General features: G+C 35.1%; 5 protein-coding genes and 7 non-coding genes across 17 annotated transcripts; 2 read left to right on the top strand and 10 right to left on the bottom strand.

Annotated features, from left to right (window-relative positions):
• Positions 1 to 194: 194 nt before the first annotated feature.
• On the bottom strand, positions 195 to 5,781 carry cgt-3 (Ceramide glucosyltransferase 3; the record flags this gene model as incomplete). Of its 4 annotated transcripts, NM_062780.6 has the most annotated exons (8): positions 195 to 624; positions 673 to 804; positions 848 to 1,171; positions 1,222 to 1,442; positions 1,497 to 1,732; positions 1,784 to 2,051; positions 4,438 to 4,548; positions 5,722 to 5,781. In NM_062780.6, the coding sequence occupies 7 exons, from the start codon at positions 4,499 to 4,501 to the stop codon at positions 457 to 459; spliced, it is 1,413 nt and encodes a 470-aa protein (NP_495181.2). The 4 variants fall into 4 exon arrangements, 3 of the variants coding, with proteins under 3 accessions (NP_495181.2, NP_495182.2, NP_001367789.1); NM_062781.6 differs by lacking the exons at positions 4,438 to 4,548; positions 5,722 to 5,781 and adding an exon at positions 2,849 to 2,879; NM_001381440.1 differs by lacking the exons at positions 4,438 to 4,548; positions 5,722 to 5,781 and having other exon boundaries at positions 457 to 624.
• On the bottom strand, positions 4,534 to 4,554 carry 21ur-12205. Its single transcript, NR_051128.1, has one exon.
• F59G1.14 lies at positions 4,788 to 4,890 on the bottom strand. Its single transcript, NR_101694.1, has one exon. It is a non-coding gene; the product is annotated as a small nucleolar RNA F59G1.14 (small nucleolar RNA).
• Positions 5,782 to 5,849: 68 nt separating the features above from the next.
• vps-35 (Vacuolar protein sorting-associated protein 35) lies at positions 5,850 to 9,289 on the bottom strand. Its single transcript, NM_062779.7, has 8 exons — positions 9,181 to 9,289; positions 9,015 to 9,105; positions 8,844 to 8,970; positions 7,869 to 8,756; positions 7,433 to 7,796; positions 7,149 to 7,385; positions 6,651 to 7,103; positions 5,850 to 6,597 (listed from the first exon to the last, which is right to left on the bottom strand). Exons 1-8 carry the CDS (start codon positions 9,283 to 9,285, stop codon positions 6,397 to 6,399), a joined length of 2,466 nt encoding a protein of 821 aa, NP_495180.2. The 5' UTR covers positions 9,286 to 9,289; the 3' UTR covers positions 5,850 to 6,396.
• A 190-nt stretch (positions 9,290 to 9,479) lies between these two features.
• On the bottom strand, positions 9,480 to 10,539 carry egc-3 (E Granule Component). 2 transcript variants are annotated; one of them, NM_001129146.5, is made up of 6 exons: positions 10,427 to 10,539; positions 10,229 to 10,382; positions 10,038 to 10,181; positions 9,918 to 9,995; positions 9,742 to 9,873; positions 9,480 to 9,693 (listed from the first exon to the last, which is right to left on the bottom strand). In NM_001129146.5, exons 1-6 carry the CDS (start codon positions 10,511 to 10,513, stop codon positions 9,674 to 9,676), a joined length of 615 nt encoding a protein of 204 aa, NP_001122618.2. In that variant the 5' UTR covers positions 10,514 to 10,539; the 3' UTR covers positions 9,480 to 9,673. The 2 variants fall into 2 exon arrangements, with proteins under 2 accessions (NP_001122618.2, NP_001122617.2); NM_001129145.4 differs by having other exon boundaries at positions 9,492 to 9,693; positions 9,918 to 9,986; positions 10,427 to 10,537.
• Positions 10,540 to 10,719: 180 nt separating this feature from the next.
• On the bottom strand, positions 10,720 to 12,553 carry tsp-18 (TetraSPanin family). Its single transcript, NM_062777.2, has 7 exons — positions 12,373 to 12,553; positions 12,162 to 12,327; positions 11,991 to 12,101; positions 11,889 to 11,945; positions 11,608 to 11,833; positions 11,333 to 11,562; positions 10,720 to 11,288 (listed from the first exon to the last, which is right to left on the bottom strand). Exons 1-7 carry the CDS (start codon positions 12,510 to 12,512, stop codon positions 10,797 to 10,799), a joined length of 1,422 nt encoding a protein of 473 aa, NP_495178.1. The 5' UTR covers positions 12,513 to 12,553; the 3' UTR covers positions 10,720 to 10,796.
• On the bottom strand, positions 12,511 to 20,935 carry F59G1.4 (the record flags this gene model as incomplete). Of its 2 annotated transcripts, NM_062776.5 has the most annotated exons (13): positions 12,511 to 12,718; positions 13,057 to 13,180; positions 13,477 to 14,011; positions 14,612 to 14,664; positions 18,603 to 18,777; positions 19,160 to 19,243; positions 19,305 to 19,431; positions 19,481 to 19,589; positions 19,632 to 19,740; positions 19,786 to 19,878; positions 20,588 to 20,696; positions 20,744 to 20,816; positions 20,865 to 20,935. In NM_062776.5, 13 exons carry the CDS (start codon positions 20,929 to 20,931, stop codon positions 12,634 to 12,636), a joined length of 1,743 nt encoding a protein of 580 aa, NP_495177.2. The 2 variants fall into 2 exon arrangements, with proteins under 2 accessions (NP_495177.2, NP_001293471.1); NM_001306542.3 differs by lacking the exons at positions 14,612 to 14,664; positions 18,603 to 18,777; positions 19,160 to 19,243; ... (5 more) ...; positions 20,744 to 20,816; positions 20,865 to 20,935 and having other exon boundaries at positions 12,634 to 12,718; positions 13,477 to 13,624.
• F59G1.11 lies at positions 14,349 to 14,504 on the bottom strand. Its single transcript, NR_051127.1, has one exon. It is a non-coding gene; the product is annotated as an Unclassified non-coding RNA F59G1.11 (non-coding RNA).
• On the top strand, positions 14,750 to 14,894 carry F59G1.10. Its single transcript, NR_051125.1, has one exon. It is a non-coding gene; the product is annotated as an Unclassified non-coding RNA F59G1.10 (non-coding RNA).
• On the bottom strand, positions 14,758 to 14,851 carry lin-4. The gene has a single exon (NR_000799.2). It is a non-coding gene; the product is annotated as a pre-microRNA lin-4 (primary transcript).
• F59G1.12 lies at positions 15,039 to 15,301 on the top strand. The gene has a single exon (NR_051124.1). It is a non-coding gene; the product is annotated as an Unclassified non-coding RNA F59G1.12 (non-coding RNA).
• Positions 16,777 to 16,876, bottom strand: F59G1.13. The gene has a single exon (NR_051123.1). It is a non-coding gene; the product is annotated as an Unclassified non-coding RNA F59G1.13 (non-coding RNA).
• Positions 20,936 to 22,269: the final 1,334 nt, after the last annotated feature.

Here is a 22,269-nt window from a genome sequence, read left to right as displayed (position 1 = left end):
ATAGCTTTTTGCATTTAATGTTAAAAATTTAATGATGTGTCGTCGAGACCGGGTACCGTACTTTTAGAGGAAACATCGCAAAATTTCGCATCAGGGTAATAGTATTGTTCGATATTTGTATTTATGGTGATATAAATTACATAGTTGGAATTTTTCTGAACCTGAGCTTCATATAATCGTAAAATTAAGGAAATCGAATCTGAATATTTTATTAGGCCATCGTGTATGTATTAATAGCACAGAAGATGGTATTTCAGATGTCACCCGTAATGTGAGACAGTTAGCATAGGAGAGTGAAGCTAACAATGTAACTGATGGAGAGACAACAACCCGGACTTTAAAGATTCAGATGATGTAGTGAGAGGATTTACGATAATGTTGAGAAACAGAATCACAGACAAGAATGATGAATTTGGGGTTAGTGAAATTTGGAAATAAAATGAATAAATGAAACAATCAACATTTTGGTGGAAGTATCTGTCCACCCCATGCCAAATGAAAAACATTGTTTCGCCATTGAATTGTTGGTTGTAAAAGAGCTTTGATAAAGACGAAAGGAGCGGTGAGCTCACGCAAAAGCCAAATGAGCATAAATTGAAGTGGAGAGAAGCTCAATTTGCCATTCTGAAATTTGAAAAATGTTGATGTATATTTTATTAGAAAATATATTACCTGCATACTGTTCATTAGCGAGTAATCCATACTGAACCAGTAGATAGTATGAAGTATCAATATTGGCATTATATTCAATCCTACCAAATGATTCAAACTGAATGCCATGATTAAACCAGACGGGAAGCAATCCTATAATATTGGAGATTTAAAAAAAAGTGAATTTTGGAATTACCTGCAATGGCTCAACGAGAAGAATGTGTGGCAACATGGCAATCCTTAACTTGACCCATCTGCAAATTCTATCGAGAAATGACGAAACCGATACTGATGATGAGTTCTGGAGAGCTGGGTGAGATGATATTGCAGATTTGTAACCACGATTTGCGAGCTCTCTTCCGAAAAAGTAGTCCTCTGCAAGATATCCTCCAAAATTAGAAATGCCACCACATTCATCAAGTGCTTCTTTCTTCATCATTGATGACATTCCCGTGGAACAGACAAAGTCCATACAATTTCCAGCTAGGTATATACGTCCATGAGAAGTTCCAAAATACATCTAAAATTTAGAGCTCTTATAGATTTCTTTCTAAGGAATCCATGTTCTACCTGCTCAAAAGCCGCATCGAAACCTTCTCGATCCTTACAATACGGTGTCTGTGTCACTAATGCCATTTTCTCATGACTCATCATCGTTGTGGCCATATCCAAAACACCATCTGAACGCATAAATATTCCACTGTCACTAACTAATATCAGCGGATAAAGTGCAGAACGATACGCAGGCATCATGTTGTTGATCTTTGGATTCAGTCCAACGGTTTCACCTCCTTAAAAAAATAAAAGATTTTAAGAAAAATGTTCCAGAAAAGCAGTTGACCTACCAAAGAAAAGTTTCGCATCAACCTTCGGATATTTCTTCATGAGACACTTCACAACTTCCACAGCTTCATCATCTGAAGAGTTGAAACAGAACAAAAGTTCATATTTGTGATATTGTGTGGTGAAAAATGATTCTATATTCTCGTATAAATTATTATCTTTTCCAACAATTGGTTTAATTATAGAAACTCCAGGAAGCGATGAATCTTCTTTCACTTTGTGATGTAATCGATATTTTCTGCAAATCTCAAAAAACTTAAAACCCCGCTTTCTCAGACATGAAGCTTACGAATAAGACAATGCAATAATGTGAATAAGGTAGAGGCAAAATACGAAGACGAAGCCAACGATGGCAATCAGTGTCGTAACATCAAGCTGAGCTGCCATCCGTCTTGTTCCGGCAATAAAATATGGTGGTGGTTGTAGTCGGAGCAAGTGACGGAATGGAACTTCCAGCAGTAGAAATGATGAAGATGTGGATGGAGAGGCCGACGGCTGAGCCTCAGCCACTGCTGCTGCCGCCGCACCGATTATCGACGATGTTGATGACGCCACGGCTGAAATTTTGGAAATTTTGATATATTTTATTAAATAGAGAATTAAGTGATGCAGGTTTTAAAAGTTTGCAAAAAGAGCAAATGCTTTAATTTAAATTTAAAAATGCCCAATGGATTGATTAAAACTCAATGTTATAAGCAAACGCTGTCCAGAATCCGGAATGCGGTCAAGTGTTAAATGGTAAATTACCTTAATTAAAGATGTTTTACGTATTTCTAATCGTATGGTTGTATGGGACATGCAATAAACTAGAAAATGATGAAAAGATTTTCCCGGGGGAAAAACTATTCTACGGATGCGAAAACTTTGCTTCAAAAATACGGTACCAGGTCTCGAAACGACCGATTGTTGCAATTTGAGAAAGCGTGAGCCTTTAAGGAGTACTGTAGTTTCCAATTCTTCGTTAATGATATATAATGCATATTTTAACAAAGAAACGGATGAAACATTGAAAAATATTCCACAAAAACAAAAAGTTGGAAGCTACAGTACTCCTTAAAGGCGCACACTCTTTTTAATTTGAGAAAATCGATCGCCTCGAGACCGGGAATCGTTTTTTTGTGCAAAAAGTTTGATTGACCAAGTTAAATGCAAATTAATCAGTGAAAAAATTTAAGAAGCAAAAAACGGCAAAAATGGGGAGACAGAAACTATTCGGAGAAGATTATCATTGCTATCGAAAAGTTTAAAGATAAGATTGACACGACCATGGATCGTACAAAAACCAAGCACTCGATATGAGAAAAAAATGATGAAAATACAAGTGTTCTTCTTGATTTTAGTACTATGTTCACACCTGCCAAGTTTGATTTTCCATATTTACACATTGATATTTGCACTGAAAAGGCGTCGACTTCAAAAGTTAGGTTATCACATGAAACATATTGTAAAAGGCAGAACAAAGAACTGTAATACAATAAGCGTCTGATATTGATTATTTTTGGTTAAACTTTTTGAAATAAACGCTACAAAATATGAAACTGATAATGATAACTATATGTGTTATACATCTTTGGAGAATGTTGATAAGAATTTGAAAATTGCTCTAGAAAAGACGGAAAGTCGAGAGCATATTTCAATATGGCAGGTGTACAATTGGCTAATGCCTTCTTCAAAAGAAAACCCTAATTTCTGAATGAAAATGCAAAATCTTGATAAAAATTTTGAGGGAATTGCAAGATACTCATCTAACCTTAATTTGGATGAAGAAAAGGTAGGTCGTAGGTCATGACATAGACCTAAGTACCTACCAGCTATGTTTTCAAGGTGAAATTTTGCTCTTTACAACCTAATCATGTTACTATGATCTAGTTATTTAATAAATCTATTCAGTATTCAATACATTATTTATTTCTTCCACCAATTTCATGTTTCATGCAAGCGTAATAATATATACGGAAAAATTTAGCTTGTTGCCATGCCGAAATATGAAATTCTGCTGCTGATCTCTAGCTGAATAATTTCGTCTGACTCTCAAAATTCGGAATTTTTCGAATGAACTATTGAAAAAGTGTCTTTTAAAAAAGAGGTATACCAAAAACCAGTTGTACTGAATGCCATTTGTTTTGACGCAAAACGATTAGAGTACCCCGACACAAAATAGAAAACGGATGGCAACACGAGTTATGCTACATTATTTGGTGTTATCCTGGAATTATAGTTTTTGGAACTTTTGTTTTTTGGTGTGCTGGAAATAAATATTGGAATTTTCTATATTGAGCGGAAATGTGATACAAGAGAAAAAAGTGAAATTGGTCAGAAACCAGTTATTTAGCTTTCTATGAAAAGAAAAAGAAAAAGTCAACAGAGTGAAACGCTCTTCTCGAATAAGCTTCTTCATCATGTCCAGTAAATTTATCGGATTCCGCATTTTTGTTTATTTATCTCTCTCCAATGTTTCTTCAATTCTCTCTTTCTTGTTATTTGAATCTACTAGTTATACTAGAAAAAAGCATAAATATGCAAAACTAATTTCGAATTCGAAAAAAGGAAAAAATTTTCTCGTCTCATATTTCAAAAAACTTTTAGTTAGTTATTCCTCCCTCTGATTCTCTAAAATTGAAAGGTTTCTGGAGCAACGCATTTTTTGTTGTAGAATACAAGCAGGTCCCAGCAGGCATTCAAAGATTACTGTAAATTCAAACTTTCGTTAATGTGGGATTTTAAATGATGTTTTATAGTTAGTTCCACGATTTTTCTATTGTAAATGTATATCAACCGAAAAACTACGAAAAATTGATGAAAATTCCGCAGAAACGAAAACTTTTAAATTACAGTACTCTTTAAAGGCGCATACCTTGTTGCATTTAACAAGATATCGTACTTTTTGAGCAATCACAGAAAATAGCTTCTGGGGTTCAATTAAAACATCAAAAAAAAACTCACTTCTAAGTACTGTCGAGTTGGCCGCCGTGCTCAAATTCGTGGCCACGGCTTTTGCAACTTCCATCGGATGCAATAAATACGAATCGGGTGATTATTGTGGATCGAGTCGTTCTGACAATGAATATTTATTAATTTCTCGTCTATTAATTTATGGTAAAACGTGAAATTTATAGAATTGGAAACCTTTTTGTACAAAAAAGTCCAAAAATGGTCTGTATATCAGTGGAAAAGGTAACAATCGGAGAGAAAAAGCGTGTGAATCACACGTTATCTGCGTCTCTACCTGATAACAACATTTTTCGTCATCTCTCTGCTCTCTTCTCTTCTCTCACTCTCTTTTAAGTTAGGAAACATATAGTTAGCGATGGGAAAAAGCAGCGAAAACCACGCCATTTTCAGACATTATCAGTCAGTTCTGATAGAAGAAAAGTACTTTGGAACATTTGACAAAAAACATGGTGAGATGATGGGTTTTTCAAATTTTTAGAGAAAGTCAAGAGGAACAGAGTGTTGAAGTGAAAAGAGCAAATATATAGTAGATATGTAAACATTTTTCGAAATCGGACAGAGAAAAAGTGGAAATACAGTCGTGAATCACGCATCACAAGAGACATTCAACGAACAACAAAGTGCGCAAGAGCTCTGTGTTTAAATAAAAAAGACAATGTTGTTGATATTGCCAGAAAAATTGTATTTATGTTTTAAGTTGTATGATCAACGCGAAAATGTTTTTAAAACTTTTAGAAACTGAACAAAATAAAGACAATTTACGGCAAAATGTTTGCTGATATATATTTAGAAATCATATGTTTTCAGAGAATAAACAACAAAAAGAGAATTATATTGAAATGATGTTCAACTAGGAATTTTCTGAGTCACACTGAAAAATCTAGACTACCGAAAAAAGATTTATGTTTGAAATCCACTAAACACGAATTAATGGACTTTTTAAACATGTGGTAAATTAAATAACTTCGAAAAAAATAAAACATACAGAGCCGCAAGATTATTTTTAGAAAAATGAATTGAGCCGAAAAAAATTATGAATTTATAAAGAATGATTATTTTCAACAAAACATCAAATTCTCTAATCGTCACTCAATGATTCATTTAAGAGCGGCAATATTATTAATTGAAGCAGAAATCACGAAACACGATGGCTGAGACGGAGAATAGTTATGTAAACAGTTTAGATAATGACGTGGTAAATACACTATGCTCTTTAAAACTACAAGCAAACTACAACTTTTGGGAGTTTTGGTTGTAAAAAAATTAATTTCTTACCTTGAATCTAAAAAATCTACGAACGGCTCTCTGTTCCCCTTTCATACGATTTCCATGGACCTGAACACATTAAATTAATTTTATATAGACTAGAATTTATGATAAATAATGTATTGTAACTGCTTGATTAACAGGTTAAAATCGTGATATAATTTCAAAAATTATGTGTCAAGTGTTCATTGGATTTTTGACAATAAATATAAAAATACGCAAAAGATTTGTAACGGGGTGCGGTTAAACTTTAAATAGTACAATATAACTTTCATGTTTTGGAAGGGTAATCATTCAACATAAGTGCACAAAGTGGTGATGAGAACCCAAGTTATAGCGCCATTAAAAACTCAAAATCGTCGAATAATTGTAAGGAAAATTCAAAATATTATAGAACGGGGTATGATGGATGAGAGATATGGCAAGGTGGATGCACACAATGTATAGTATATATTTAAATATTTGAGAAACCGGAAAATTTGGGTAATATTCTGACGGGAAAGGTGGGGGGCTCTGATCACAATTGCATATTTAGAGACATCTTCAATAAAGGAAATCTATCACAAATTTAGAATGGGCGGTAACATAATTTTAAAAAAAAATAATTACATTTGAAAATGAGATAGAGAAGAAAGAGGAAAGGAAATGTATGCATAAATTAATTTTTGTCTAGAGTCCCTCATTTTAAGACGGAGGTTGCGGAAGTTCAGGTTCTGAACGAATTGTTGTCGCCTGAGCAGCTGCCACGTCAAGTTTCGCAAGCTGAAGTCGCCTAATCGCTTCACCAAGCTGCTTTTCAAGACTATCGGCTTCGGCTGATACATCAAGCTGCACCGCATTATCCTGAGTTCGTGCGATAAGCTCTTCAATGTGATCGACATTAACCTGTAATTGTTGATTAATTTCCAAAAATTGAGCAATTGAATATTAATACTTACCTCTGAACAATTATCTTCATAATAGTATGTGTAAGCTGAAAGCAACTGAATGAATAACTGTTGTTGCACTAATGGTTCTAGGCATTCTCGTGCAATTTTTGCTGCTTTTCTCAGAATATCCACAACCTTCTTCCCATTCTTCATTTTTTCGCCGTTTGTTTCCAAGGTTTGTCCATGCCAGTACAGCGCAGCTACAGTAACCAATGATCTTACTTGATCCGGTTTTTTGAACATTTTAGCAGCTGCAAGAACTGTCTGGTTTGCCAGTGGTTGCCAATTTTCTTCCGGTAAGTGAGTAGTTTTGAGCAGAGTTCCTACAGTCAAATGAAGACATCTAACACGATCACGAGAGTCAACTACATCATCTTCCAAAATAGACAATGCTTTCGATACAAATTCATAGACTACTGTGTGATTATCTTCGAAAGGAACACGATCGGCAGTGATTGCACCCTAAAACACATTTGTTAAAAATTATCAGTTTTTCTGAATACTTACATTAAGATACAACTTCATTGGAAGTTCTGCTAATTCAGCTGTCGATACAAGTGCTCCGATGGTTCCCATTGCACAAACGAACATTTTTCTAATCTTTGCATCCCACTTGTCATCTTCATCTTTCATGTCTGAAAATTGCAGAACCAAGCGATAGAGTTCAAAAATTATAGGAGGAAGCGTGTATCGGAGACGATGGCGGCCACCTTCACCCAGAGTTTTACGGGCACTGTTGAGAAGCTGAAGAAATATAATATTTTGCTAGATGTACTAAAACGATTTTTTACCAAAAATTGCGAATCAACATCATCCGCTCTGATTAAATGTAGCAATCTAGCTACAAGATTTTGCTCATCGGCAAATTCTTCGGTCTCATGTGAATCACTTGATTGTTTCTCCTGATCTTTGAGTAAAGATGAAATAAGTGAGAACGCTGAGTCGACGTCATCTTGATTACGGAAAACGGTTTCTTCTTCGAGCATATTTTGAATCATATAGGAAGCAATATTGCACTGTCCTCGATAATCGAAATAGTTCATAACTTTGATGTATTCGGGAAGTTGGGAAAGTCTGAGCACGTTTTTGTATTCATCTATTGGAATATTCAGAAGTTTTGTTAGCTCTCGACCAACTTTTCCGAACGCTTCGATGCTGAAAATACTTCAATGATAAAATTGTCCGAAGACTTAATTTTGAGAATTTAGGTTTTTAGTAATGACTCACTCTGTGACCCCCTTTTCCTCGATCACTTGTCTCAATCCTTGGAAAGTCATGTTAGCATAATCCTGTCGATCAGGATAACATTTAACTGCGAGTGAAACCAGCGAAACATGAAGTGCAACGATATCATCCAAAGGCATATCAGGCCGATTTTTAATGAGTGTCGTTGCTTGCTCACTGAAAATTTCGAATAGCTGCATTTTTGTGGGAGCTGGTTGTCCTTCGTTGTAAGATGTTGTGTAGAGAGCAAGACGATCAACGAGAGCAATCAGAAGAATCTTGATATTAACATCTTGTTGTAGTTGTCCGCATGCATTCAAAAACTCGGTTAATGTTGCCAAATGAAAGTCGTCGGCAAATACTTGAATAACACATTCCATTAGATACTCTTGAGATATCGGGTCTCGGCACGAAACAATTTGCTCTAAAATGCTCGGAAGAACATCTTTCACATACATTTCTTCAGTGAGTGCTTCAAGCTGAGCAAGTCGAACTAGATTTGTTCCAACAAGAATTCGAAGTTCCATTCTGTCCTTTTCCCGTTTTTCTTTCTCTTTCGATGGTCCCTGATGCTGCATTCTGACCCAAAGTTTGTTCATCTCAGCAAAATTGATGAGGACAAAATCGATAGTATCGTCTACTGTTCCATCTCTCGGCTTCAGTTTTGGCGTGCCTTTTGAGAGATTATCATTATGAGCGACGAGCATTTCTTCTGTTTCGGGGAAATCCGGTAGAACTGATCGTGTGCACTGCATCAAATAATTTCGGAGAAAGAGCCCTCGGAGAGGGTGTTGAACTCCGCGACACATTTCGACAAGATCTTTGAGGATTTCTTTGCGGGATCCTAGTCCACATTTGATGAATACACCACCAATCGTCACAAGAAGATACCTGCAAGAGGAAATTTTAATTTTAGAAACTTTTTTTTTGCTGTTTTTGAGAATCATCCCTAATTAAAAAAAATGTGTCGGAACTCACAATCTTGGAATAATCGCTGAAGCATATTGCACACATTCGTATAAGTTTCCAAGTTTAGCAGGTTCTTGAGCGTATTCTTGAACGAGATTTACTTCGAGGCACTGCAACTCGTGCATTGAATCCATGTCTGAATGTCAATTTATTTATATTAAATATGAAAAAATCACTTACATAATCTGTAATAGAACTTTGGAGATAATTCGGCGGTTCTCATCTCATTGAGCATCTGAAGAGCATGTTTCAATGCATCCATGGTTTTTCCCTGGAATTAAATACATAAATTTCTCAACAAATGCTTCAATTAAAAAATAAAAACAATAAAGAAATACAAATTTACCTTATCGAGACATCTCTTCATCTCAAATGACTCAGCTTTCACAACCCGAATCGACTGATCCAAAAACTTCTCCTGGTCGGTCGTATTCCCCGAATTTTCGTACATTTTACTGAAACAGAATAATTAAAAACAAAATTAAACAAAAATTTAGAGAATGAGTCAGAGTTCTCTTCAACAGAACGAAACTGTGGCTGTCATGAAAATGCCGAAAAACTAAACATTTGCTGCCGAAAGAGTCAGTGGATGTACGATAGAGCGCAATTGCACTGGTAAAATAAAAACCAAAATCAAAGACATTGAACGATGATATTATGAATTTTTTCATTTTATTTCGAGCTGACGACAGACACATAAGCTTTTTAAGTGATAAATTGAGTGCATTCAAAAAATGATGAACAGTTGGAGATGTAACAGTGGGAACAATGAGGAATGTGCTATGGTTGAAAATTTCGTTTCATGAGCATCCGATAAAATGATTGAAGACAATTGCCTTCTATTCCGCGCTTTCAGAATCTGAAAATGAAAATAAATGATATTTTTTCCAAGTTTACTTAAACATACGCATCGCAACATAAAACGACACTTTCGCAGTTTTCAGGAACTTGTACCTAGACTCTATTCGAACTTCGTATTGTCCATCGCCAATCTGTTTCGTTTCGGTAATCCTAGTTTCGATGACTTCACTCTCATTGCCTGAAAACAATTATTTTTAACGAAAATCAGCACAAATTGCTTACGATTATCTTCGTTAAAATCCTCGTTCAAAAGTACGCCATCGCAGTATTTATTAAGGGTTTGGAATCGATCTGAATCAACTGTGCAACAATTTGTAATCTTAAAATTCGTGTATTATTTACCAGGACTGCAGTTGACATATAACTGGAGCGGAATTCCGGCGGATTGATAGTAGCAGCGCAAATTTTTCAGAGTTCCGGGTTTCATACCATTTCTTCGAGAATAATATGTCTTTTTGGTTGAAACGACCACTTCACAATATTCGTCTGAAACTCAAGTATATAGTTGTCATATTGGTAATGAAAATGTATACCTTCTTTTCTCGATTCATCAATTCTTTCTGTCCTTGTCTGAACACTTGGCAAGTTTTCACAACGATCTACGTTTACTTCTGCTTTTCTGGGGGGCTCATCCCATTTTTGGCGGGTATCTGTACGATTCCACCAGCTCTCAGCTTCTGGGAACTTCTGAAAATGTATTTATTTGGAAGCAACAGTAAAATAAACAGCACCATTTCGTCAATTTGTTCTCTTTTTACGTTCGGCAACATTCCGTTTCTAGGTTCCAATTTCGTAGGAACGCGATTCTGCCAATCCATTTAACCCGCTTGAGGCTTCACTCTAAAAGATTTTAAAAATAATTTTCATATTTAAAAATAAAAAAAAACACATTGAAAGCGCATTGCGCGCATTTCGGCGAGAGAAAGTTTTTCAAAACCAGCGCTTAACGTGGTTGGGTCTCGCAGCGAATCATTCACTACGGTATTGAGTGTCGATTTACGGTGAACGAATGTGGTTTTGGATAAAAATGCATTAAATTTATTGGAGAAAGGGTGAAATATTTCATGAAATTGAATGGAAAAAGTTTGAAAAAAAGGATTCTTATTTTTTATTCTTTTTCGAAGGCGCCTTTTTCACAGGTGTCGGATTTTTCTTCGCCGTGTTCACTTTTGTGTCAGTTTTCTTCTGTGGTTTTGCAACGACGTTCGGTTTCTGTTTTGTTTCCGTGCTTTTCCGAAGTTGGACTTTGTTCTTAGTCTGTTTTTCCTTCTTCATTGGATGCTCTGTACTTTTCTTAGTCAATTTATCGTTTGAGTCGGAACTCAAAACACCATCATCTCTCGAAGTTGACAATTTTCCAATGTTGCTGGTTGAAGTGGAAACCAAAGTTGCATCAGTAGTTTCGGCAGTGTTTGTAGTTGTAACTGGAGCTGTGGTGCTATTCATAGTAGCAGTATGTTCAGTTTCTGCCGTGGTTGTCAACGCGGTTTGTGCATTCATATCTACGTCTTTCTCTGGTTCTATCTCTTTCTCATCCTTGCCAACACTTGTGGATGCTTCAAATTCAGATGGAAGGATATCTGGATTGAGTTTCTAGAAAAAAGACAGTAAACTTCATAAATTCCCAGGAAACAAACCTTAATAAGAGCTACAGAATCTGGTTGTCCAACATCAATGAGCCATGCATACGACGATTCCGAAGTTTCCAAGCGAGCACCATGTAATGTTGCACTAGACGTAACAAGAATTTGAGTGAGAATCAATGAGCATATGTGAAATCCAAGTACAAGGATCATTATGAAATCGTTTAGCTTATAACTAGGGAAATTGAAAAAAAGCCACGCATTGTCCATTTTTTTAACACAACCTGAACTTCTTTAGATAAAAAAAAAATATTCAGATCATCCTATACCGATTTTGTTGAACCATTTGTTGGTGATGTTTGCCTGGTCCCATCCATCATTCAATAATTCAACTTTTTGAGAACAAGAAACTGTTTTACAGCAGCTTAATGGTACTGAACAGTACTCCCATTCATTACAGGGCCATAGTTTCGTTTGAGTAGGTAACTTATTGTCAACTTCAGACAGATCTACGAAATCTTCAATGGAGTTCACACCACAACACGAGTATTCAATCTAAAAACCTTTTTGGTAAGACATAGAAATTGATTTTGCATCGTAGATCACTGACATGAATTCGATCAACAAGACGTCTACTTTCCATTGATTCGTTGTAGTTCAAATAATTCTGAATATGTCGAGTTTCATGATCAATCTATAATTGTCAACTTACAGTCATTAAAATTGTTGTCATTTTTGTATCATATTCTGAGGAAATACGAAGAGAAAGTGTATAACTCAGAACACAAACCATAAATGAAACACATAACAAGTAAATTGATATCTAGAAAATTATAGAAACAGTGAATTTGAAAAGAAGAATTTGAAATTTTCTTGACATTACCGAGTAGGTCTTCAAATTAACATGGAATGCCTCGCTCTCCTGAGAAGTCGCCACATCAAATACAAAAATTAATAGACAAACTGAGCACAAGACGAGGAAGCTCACAATAAAATTTGAATAAAGGTACACTGAATCTTGATCTCGAAGCCATTGAAAGATTCCAATACTAGAAAGAATCTATGAATTTTCAATTTCAAGGAGAACAACGTACTTATAAAACTCGATTAGTTTATCGTTTTTCAAAATAACCAGTAAAACCTCCAGAAAAAGTATAAATCCGATCAGAGCTCCATTGAATATTCCAATTAATTTTCTTGATTTCGCAGAGATTCGCATCAAACAAACGACCATTTTGTATAAAACTTTTATTCAGTTTTTATTCAAACGAGAAATGCAACAAAAAGCGAACAAGAGGAAGAATTAGAATGTGGCAAACGTGTACGCGTAAAAAATATAACTGAGGTTTTCGATTTTAGAAGAAAGATCTCGATTGTGTATCTGGAGTTCGAGCAACTTTTGGACGACTTCCAAACACTGCGGTGTAGTCTTCAGGACTGCTGAAATTTGTTTGCAATTTTTTGAATAATGTACCAATATTTATGTATTATATATTTGTATCCAAACATTGTAAGTTATTTAAACATGCGCCATTAATTTAAATTTCTCAAAATGACCGTCGAATTTTGGCAAATTACCAAAACGACTGAACTACTAAAAGTGATCTAATACAACATGAATTTATGATCTTGGAAACTTATGGACAGCAGCTGATTCTTAATTGATGTTTCAACTTGTACTAGAAGTTACTATTAGACTAACAAAAGTTCCTTTAACAGATTTTACGAGAAAATACATAAATTGGTTTCATTTCAAAACAATATTTTTAGAAAATCACCTTGTTGATTCCACAGTGTAAAAGTATGATGACAAAACAATTGTCTCATTGGATCCTTTGAAATCGCTGTTATTATTATTATTTTTCTCTGACGGTGGTGATCCACGTACTTCAGGAAGTGAAGCTGCAAATAAATAATGGAAATTTTTCAGAAAGTTTATTTTTAACTTTTTTTTTTGACAATCATTTTTGAAGGTCGGAGCTAGTTTTTATTGAATTGGTCTCTCACGAATTCACCGTTCAAAATTTATTTGGAATCCACCCATTTCTTGGCTACATTGTGTGTTTTTGCATAGAATATTTTTGTAGTTTTCATTAAATTTAGATTCAGAAACGTTTGATTTGAAATAAAAAGTTAGCTGGAACCTTTACCATTTAGGTTTTCTTTACAATAATTGTCAACTGAATTTTGAAACGTACGTTTTTTATTCAATGACATTCTGGATCCATTCACTTTTCTCCCCATAAATTTTTCAATCAAATGAGTTGTAGATGGCTCTGAGAGCTCCTTTTTCAGCAGAGATGGTGCTTTTCGGGATGTTAACTGAATGTGTCTCAACGCTTTCATCTTTTCCTTCTCAACCTTTTCTTTTTCTTTCTTTTTCTTATTTTCTTCATCTTCTTTCTTTCTTGTTATTTCATCTTGTGCTTTTTTATATTCAACAGCTCCATCACTCAATCCAATGTTGATTATCAATGGCCTACGTCTTTCAGTTTCAATTACAAATGTATGTTGTGACGTTGCAGTTCCAATTCTACCATCTCTTCCAGTTCCTTTTCTTCCACGTGAACTAAGCTTTGATCCTACTCCGTCTTTGATATCACTTATCTGAAAATTGCTCCCAGCTGTCTCCTTATAGGCTTTTCGAATAAGCAAACGAGCACCGCTCAGCTCGTTGGTCGATGGACGTAGAGGGTCAAGTGAGTCGATTTCTCGTTCACATGAACTACCACACTGTAAATATTTCTGGCTATACAAATATAAATTTAACATTCAGACAGAGCTTTTACTAACAAGAATGGTAATATATTAGTTACAAATGTAAACTTAAAACGGATTTCTAAGACACTCCTCCGAATAAAAGGTTCATTTTGAAAAAAAAAAACAAATAATTTTCTTCAAAATTATCCATGAAACTGAAACTCATCTGAGAATCTAAATTTTTCTAATCAACACTGTGTGAAAATTTTAGAAACACTTTCTCAATAGATTAAGCCATTTGATATAAATCAATTCTTTAAAAAGTTTCTAGAATATGTTAACTTAATGAAATTATTTCAAAAAAATCTTAGCTTCTCCCATAGAGGATTCTCGAAATAGTATTGACTAAACTTTTCAAGCTGCTCTAAAGTGACAATACGGAGCACCCACAGTCAGCTTCAATGAAGCTGTAGTTTTTCAAAAATTTTCAAGCCACTTATTTTATCTTCTTATTGTATCGCAATCATTGGCAACGCAAGTTTTGTGAAATTGGCAAATCTATTCGAATAGTAAAAATGTTTTATCGCAGAATTTCCTTCTACTACGTAAATACATACATTTACAAATACTCACTTTATCAGTTTCTCCATCAGTTGGCGTTAGTGGAACTCTATTGTAGTCGACTTCTGAAAATAATCGTTTGACCCTTTTCCCCGAATACCATTTTATTGGAACTAGCTCCCAGTGTGAAAAAAAACCCCGTGAAAACAGAAAAAAAGATCTGCTCAAACCGTCCTGGTACCCGGAGAGCCCAGGTGTGAAGCATCAATAGTACACTCACACTTGAGGTCTCAGGGAACAGGCCGGAAGCATAAACTCATAAACCAACCAAAACTCTAGAAATTGTCTAGAATCTAAAAACTATAAGATTTATTATATTCAGGAATAGTTTAGATATTTGAAAGGTAAGTGTGATGAGTCCGACCGATTGTGGTAGAGTCTATTGGAAAGAGTGACCGAAAGGGTCTCTGGGAGTGATGGGGCGGAGGATGGATGGACATGGGAGGAGTAGCTGAAGGAGGAGGATCGAAAGTAGAGAAGTGAAGAGACTGGGTCATTCGGTCGCTTCGTCGTTATTCTTTTTTGCCGCGGTCCCCCCGCGCACTGAGAGAGAGGACAGACGAGAAGCGGAAGGCACACGCAGCAGAGCACGGAGGGACACGAGCGCGGCGCCCCGCAAGCCTTTCCGTGAGGCTGGCACCACCACCGCTTGGCGACGCGTCCCCGAAATAGTGTTAGGTGCCACAGAGACGTAGACCACCTCGCTCCCCTCTCATTTTTGCAGTAAGGGAGACTCGGCGTCTCGTCGACTTTTATTGTCTCTCACTGAGTATCTAGCCTTTCAGGGCGGCTGTTTAGGGAGAAGAAGCGGTGCGGAGTGAGCGCGGAGTAGAAGAGGATGAAAAACGAAACATAGAAAGAGAGAGAGAGGTCGTGCAATTTTGATTGTCCCCTGTGCCCATTTGAACTGGACGGCTGGTACACATACACATTCGTTTTCGAAATTCGCCGTCTCTAGGAAGGGGTACCAAGACATAATGGGTGGGAAAGGTCGTTACAGTAACCTATGGGAAACTTCTGAGAACTTTATCTAGTTCTAAAACAACTGTGTTCAGAGAAATTTCAGAGAAGATGAGCATTGGATTGGTTGTTAACAATAACATTGGTAAGAGTTGGTGTACTCTACTAAATTGAATTTCTGCTGAAAGTTGGCAACACTTGTTTCAATTCTACATCATGATTTTGAGACTTCTAATCCTCGAAAGTAGTGAACTTTGAACTATCCTCAAACAAGGCTTAATGGGAAACACTGAATCAAGAATATGATACTGTATGTTTTATTCTGACCTATAAAATTTTGCAACAAAATTTAAAAAAATGGTGAGCTTTCCTATTCTGAAGCTTAGACTTTTTCCTACCTTCACATATAGAAAATACGAATAAAATTGAAAACTTTGCCATGTTGACTTCAGCTAGTAAACAATACATGTTTGAAATGACATTGGGCGTTTGGCGTGGCGGTGCTCGCGCCATTACTGCTTATCAGTTTACTTTGAAAGAATGGCGTAGAAAGAATGACACGGTAATACCTACATGCACATAAAAATTTGAATATATGAATCCTGGCACATCTTTCTCTTGAATTTAATTGTATTTAATTGAATTTTAATGAGCCAGGTGGTTTGGATTTGTCATTTGACAAAATAGCTCAAATATTCAATGGCAACAGTCAGAAAGAGGGGATAAGGAAAGGGATATGAAAGCCAATGGCAGTGTTCTTCTGGCCGATGGCGCCGCGTCCGTCATGCACGTCCCTATCTTAAATTCTCTTATTTTTGAATGCTCTCTAGATAGTGTCTAACTATTCTCGGTTCCACACAATCGAACGTAGAGAACACCCCTTTTCTCGCTCAAAACTATCGATCTCGTTTCATAACTACCTCGTGAAATCCCACAGTTTCTATGTATTTTCTACATTTTTAAAATAGACAAAAAAGCGATCAAGTGGCGTCAGACACAAATATTTTCCTCCTGAACCATGTGATAGAATATTGAAATTTGAGAGAACACAAGAAAACGAGTAAGGGGTACGGTAGGTGATTAGTTGGTGGAGTGAAAGAGAAGGAGAAGAAGAAGAAGAAACTGTAGAAGTCTAACTGGTTTTTCGTTGTTTCATTTCCCTCAAATGGGTACATGAAAAGTGACACTTGCAAAAATATGCGGAAAACGGCGCTGGTGAACAGTTCGATTATTATCAAACTACGGAATGGGCAGGACATGAACGACTGGCGCTGTGAATAGTGAAAGTAAAACCTCCCGGTTATCACTCAGGTATTGGAAGAGGAAATATCAGTTGAAATAGGGAAAAGGCAATGCTCTAGATTCAAATTTTTATTAGAGTGTTGAAATTGTTTTGCACATCGGTTAATGTGTTCATTTTCTATTCCAATTTCAATAACCAGAAAATATGATCTAAAACCAGAATAGAAAATGCTTCAAGTTCCAAATTCCAAAATTCCGTATTTTCACTATTAGTATTTCACCTTATTGTTTAATATAGCTTAGTTTTTGTTTGCTTTATACAGAAATTGTCAACAGATAAAATATTTGTTAGTTATTTTTCTATAGCTCTGTAATTAATTAATTGTAGATACTTTTAGAATGATCCGAGTTATAACCATTCAAAGTCTGGTGCAATACTAATAGAGAAACTACGGTAAATCAATTGTAAATTATCTGTTCACTGTTTTTTTTATAATTCATCTATGTGCTCAATTTTCTTTAAATTCATAATATCTATAAAATAGTTTAGCTATCATCAATTAAATGGTTCAGTTTGAACTTTTTAAAGCTGAATGGTTTTAGATGGTATTAAAAAAAACAAATTCCAAAATGAAAGTCTTGAGACACTTAAAATTGCAGTGAGCATTTTGAGAACTTTAAGTTGCAAGAAATCTTAGTATTTTATCAGGAGATGGCTGAATCATCTTAAACTAGAATCCATTTAACCAAAAATCAACTAGATTCTAAATTTAAAGATCGAAAAGTTCATAGAGCGGCTATTCATTGTTGACACATCATCCCCTTTCACTTTTGTTTACTCTCTTTTTTTTTTTGGAATCGAGCAAAATATCGCAACATTAACTTCCTTATTATGATTATTTATTTATGTTTTTTTTGTATTTCCTCTTGCACGACCGGAAGAGCCTAAAAGGAACGGTCAGATGAGTGCAAACGAGAGAGAAATCTCCATCCTTTCTCTCATTTTCTCTTTCTATTTTCCCATCCCGGCGCGTCCAGGCACCCGTGGACTCCTCGCTCCCTTTCATTTTTTTTTTCGGCTGGTGATCCGAGAGAGAGAAAGTGAAGGAGAAAGTAAAGGAAAAGAAAAACCAATTGGTCACCTCAATGGGGGGGGGGGGGGGGGGGTTTACTGACCGACTGACCTCAATTTGTGCAAGAAAAGGGAAAAAAACGAGGTGTTGAGAATGAGGATGCAAACGAAAACGAATAAGGAAAACAAACAAATATTAACGGCGCCGCGCCTTTTGGATACAAAATGTAACGTCTAGTGTCAAGGGGTGTAAGAGTAGAGATGAACAGAAAAAAGTTAGGGTCTTTCTGAACTTTAGTATACTCTCAAATGGGCCCATAGGATATAGTAATTTTCAGTTACAACGTGATAAAATTATTGGCTCTCTGTAATCCAACAATTCAAGAAATTTCAAAAATATGATAGTTTTTCTGTCTTCATTATCATTTTGTGAGTTTTCAAAGAAATTAACTATAACCAAGACATTTTATTGAATTAAAGAGTGTACTACTGGGTTATGGGTTACTACGACGGAGTTACTGATAAATTTGGGATTAAACACACTAACAAAAAATCATCAATTTCAAGGTTTTGGTTGGTTTATGGTTTTGTTAAATATTATAATTGCAAGCACATTTTTGAAAAATACTCAAATTTTTCAAATATTTCCTTTATATACTTATCTGACCAAATTATCAAATTTTTCTACCATATGCTTTTTCATTCAGTTTTCTTGTTACAAAAACCCACCTTGATGAACAACTGCGATTAAGAAAGGTATGTGAAGATTGCAAAGCGGACACGTTCTCCGAGTTTCCAACCGGATACGAATAGCCTCAAGAAGCTTTGTATCTTTGGCACGAAGACGGATACGTGGACACGAGAGTACCGAAAGGAGAAGAGTGTTGTACAGAGAGCATGAGGGCTGAAAATTTAAAGATATTAATTTGTGAATAAGGGTAATTAGTTTGAAATAAGGGGTTTTTAATTAAAATTAGAATTCAAACTATTTTAAAAGCTCCAAATTATTTCAAAAACTGGAGACATTTATCTTAAAAACTATACAAGCCACCCGACATTAAGCTGACTTGTGAATAACGAATGAAAGGAATGGAGCAGCAAACACAGGCGCCGCTCCTTATATGGCTCTTCATGGCACGAGAAAAACAAGACGGAGAGGCGCCTAATGAGAAGGACGCGGGACAGAAATGGAGCATCTTACTGCTTATTTGAAATACGCTTGAACGCATTCAATAATATTGAAAATACTATTAGTTTGATAATATCGATGTGAATTTAAAACTCACTCCATGTGTTATCTTAACTACCAAATTGGCAATCGAGTTTGCAAAAGAATCAGCAAGTCGTGTAATTAACGGATGGCTCAATGACTGAAATTGGAAATTTTTAGAACAATTATATTATTTTCAATGTTAGATTTCAGGAACTTACATTTGTTGACAGATTGACAATAAGTGCTGCGAGATATTCGAATGCGTAATTATTAAGCTTCTGGTCCAAATGATTCACCGCCCATTCCAACATTCCACTTTGAATCAACTCCTTCTGACAAGTTGCTCTACAAATTTTAATGTCATGTTAATTATTTTCCCTTTCAATTTTCCTACCGTATACTCATTTTCTGAACACATGCAATCAACTGATCATGTGTTGTGGATGGGATCCGTTTGCCACGGAGAACAGCAATTAGGCAAGGAAGGAAGATTTTGTGATGAACTGAATTTTAATTTAAATAAATTATAAATGTTTTTCAAATACCTGTAAAGTAACTGCGACCACTGGTATAACTGGCCATTGTGTTGATGAGCCTAGCCATTTGTTCACGGGAATCTACACCATCGGCTTGCAGAACTCGCACAAAAAGGCTCTGAAGTAATACAATCATTAATCGAAAAATGATTTTTATGCTCACATTTTTCTTGGATTTTAACATCAATACATCATGTGATACCATCCATTCCAAAGAGTCTCGAACGTATTCATCAAGCGTGGCTACCGACATTTGCTGAAAATACGATGGTTTCTATGTTTGCATAGGGTTTAATTGAACATGTTTTATTTGAGAAACCTTAGCTTTTTCAAAATCACAATAACATTTAAATAACGTTTACAAGATAAATTTTTCAGCTCACATTTAAACGTTTGAAACAAAAAATAGCAGCAGAAGAACAATTTGAATTAGAAAAAAAATCGATCTGCAACTTTTCAAACCACTTTTCGAGCTACTGGAATGATTAAAAAATTGCCTTAGTACATAAAATTGTACTGTAAAATTTTCCGATCGACTTGTTCCTTCCTATTTTAATTTTAATTTTAATTATTTCCTATTCTCTTTCTAAAAAAAATCGACGTCTAAATGTGATCTCGAACACTTTCCTTGTAAGTAGAGTTTTTGAAACTACAAATACTTGGAAACTCATTTTTTTAATCTTTTTTCCAGCTCTAATAATCAGCTTCGAGTATCAACCAAACAAGTACATATTCAGTTTATAATCAAAACTTTTCACCAACTAATTATACGTTTTATCATAAGATCAACTATACGTACTCGTTAGGCTACATAAATCAAAATTCTGAGAAACATGCTAATTTTTACGTTGCTTGTAAATCTGATCAAGAGCACGGAAAATTTTCTAGAAATAACTTGAATGGAGTAATTATTTAATTCTAGTTGTATATTAGCTATAGTTCAGCATTCTCCATTTTATTCTCACTTGTCTTAAAGCTTGTAAAATTAAAGCAGATGATCTTGCTGATGGATGTCCTCCCATCAAATTCGTTAATTTCTTGTCATCAATTTCTCGTAGTAGACAATGAACGCTTCTAAAATTTTTAAAGTTTTCAATTCAATTTTGTTTTTGAAAACTCACACATCCTCACTTCTACTTCTTGCTCTAGGGTCTGGAGGAGCTTCTTCAATTTCATCAAACTCGGATCCACTTCCTGCAACTCAAAAAAATAATCAATATAATTTATTTTTAAATTAGATACTTTTTGGGCAAGCTATCGTGGTAGTTGGCCGTTTCGAAGGTGGTTTTCTTGCAGTCGGAGGTTTCATTTTCCTTTAAAAAATAAAGAAGTTTAATGAGAAAAAGAAGAAAGAAAACATAACTAAACGCTCGAAAAACCACGATTAATTATAGATAAGCATGAAAAATGCAAAAGAGCACTTATTGTTTTCTTGTTTCTCCTTTTTTGTATTTTTTTTCTTTTTTTGTTGCATTTATGAAATTTGAAAAAAAGTAACAAGTCGAAAAAGAAAAAAGACGCGGCGACATAAAAAAGGAAGGTAAACGATTGTGTGAAAAACGGAAACCTACGAAGCAATTATGGCTCAAAAACTTGTCCCCGTGTCTCTGCATCAGTTTACTAGAGACACTTCTGACAGGTGTTTTGAAATCTTGAAATCTTTGGAGACTTAGAGAGAAGGCTGGCACCAGATTTAGAAAGGAACCTTGTGATAACAAGTATAGAGACTGGAGAAGTTTAAGAGAGATGAAAAATCAGTTTCCGGTTAATTAGAAATGAAAGCAACGGAGTAAAAACAAACGTAAAAGCTAATGAAGTCAGAATAGTAGACAAAAAAGTGTTCAATGAATTGTAGTTTTGTTGTGGGAATAAAAAATTGGACTATATCTACAAATTATGTTATTTGCGAGAAGTACATTATCCTTTCAAAAAGTGCATAGGTCGATAACAATTTCCTGTTCACAAGACTCAATTCTCAAGAGGACTAGACTGGAGAACATCAACTGTACCTAAAAATCAGATGTAAGCTATGAAAAACTATTCAGAAGTTGGACTTGTAAGAAACCAGAGAATTATAAAAATTTTGTTGAGTAGTTACGATAAAGTTCAAAATTCAGGCCGTTCAAGGTTTGCAAAAAAAATATAAAAGCGTGGTATTTTTCCTATATTCTACTATTAAAGAGTAAAAAATAAGGATTTTTTGGAAGTCACTTAAAACTATTTATTGCAACGTTTAAGTAAAATGTCCTTACCTGAAAAGGAAATTAATTTAAATTTGTGTAATTAATGCAAAAACTTTAATAAAAACACTTTGAAGCTGAAACTTTTGCAAAAAAAAAACTCATAGGAAACTCTAACATATCTTTGATCTTATCATATCAATATTTTATAATTAGATTTCAAACTCAATGTTTGCCAGGCACCATGTAAACAGATCAGGTGGTAAGATGATGATTTCGATTAAGCAGAGAAAATATAAATAACTTCCTTGTTATTAATGAAATGTCAAAAAAAACCAAGCAGACAAAAACACAATTTCATAGAAATCTCAAGAACTCATTACCTGATATTGAAAAAAAAGCATGTTGAGAAAAAAAAGGAGAAGTTTTGGATTCCAAGAAAAAAAACGAAAATAAATTTCGATTCA

This window comes from Caenorhabditis elegans, chromosome II (genome assembly GCF_000002985.6).
Source record: "Caenorhabditis elegans chromosome II".
NCBI classification, from domain to species: Eukaryota; Metazoa; Nematoda; class Chromadorea; order Rhabditida; family Rhabditidae; genus Caenorhabditis; species Caenorhabditis elegans.
This window is presented reverse-complemented; position numbering and strand designations above follow the sequence as displayed.

What these genes read in the sequence shown, in the direction of transcription:
- egc-3 (NM_001129146.5), bottom strand. Translation starts at nt 10,513, where the DNA reads ATGGATTGGCAGAATCGCGTTCCTACGAAATTGGAACCTAGAAACGGA. An exon ending in GAGAACAAATTGACGAAATG is followed by an intron (nt 10,383 to 10,426) that starts GTGCTGTTTATT and finishes ATACATTTTCAG; the next exon opens with AAGTTCCCAGAAGCTGAGAG. An exon ending in ATATGTCAACTGCAGTCCTG is followed by an intron (nt 9,996 to 10,037) that starts GTAAATAATACA and finishes ATTGTTGCACAG; the next exon opens with TTGATTCAGATCGATTCCAA.
- tsp-18 (NM_062777.2), bottom strand. Translation starts at nt 12,512, where the DNA reads ATGGTCGTTTGTTTGATGCGAATCTCTGCGAAATCAAGAAAATTAATT. An exon ending in TTAATTTGAAGACCTACTCG is followed by an intron (nt 12,102 to 12,161) that starts GTAATGTCAAGA and finishes ATAATTTTCTAG; the next exon opens with ATATCAATTTACTTGTTATG. An exon ending in CAAATGGTTCAACAAAATCG is followed by an intron (nt 11,563 to 11,607) that starts GTATAGGATGAT and finishes AAAGAAGTTCAG; the next exon opens with GTTGTGTTAAAAAAATGGAC.
- vps-35 (NM_062779.7), bottom strand. Translation starts at nt 9,285, where the DNA reads ATGTACGAAAATTCGGGGAATACGACCGACCAGGAGAAGTTTTTGGAT. An exon ending in GAGGAAAAGGGGGTCACAGA is followed by an intron (nt 7,797 to 7,868) that starts GTGAGTCATTAC and finishes AAGTATTTTCAG; the next exon opens with CATCGAAGCGTTCGGAAAAG. An exon ending in ATGTTGATTCGCAATTTTTG is followed by an intron (nt 7,386 to 7,432) that starts GTAAAAAATCGT and finishes ATATTTCTTCAG; the next exon opens with CTTCTCAACAGTGCCCGTAA.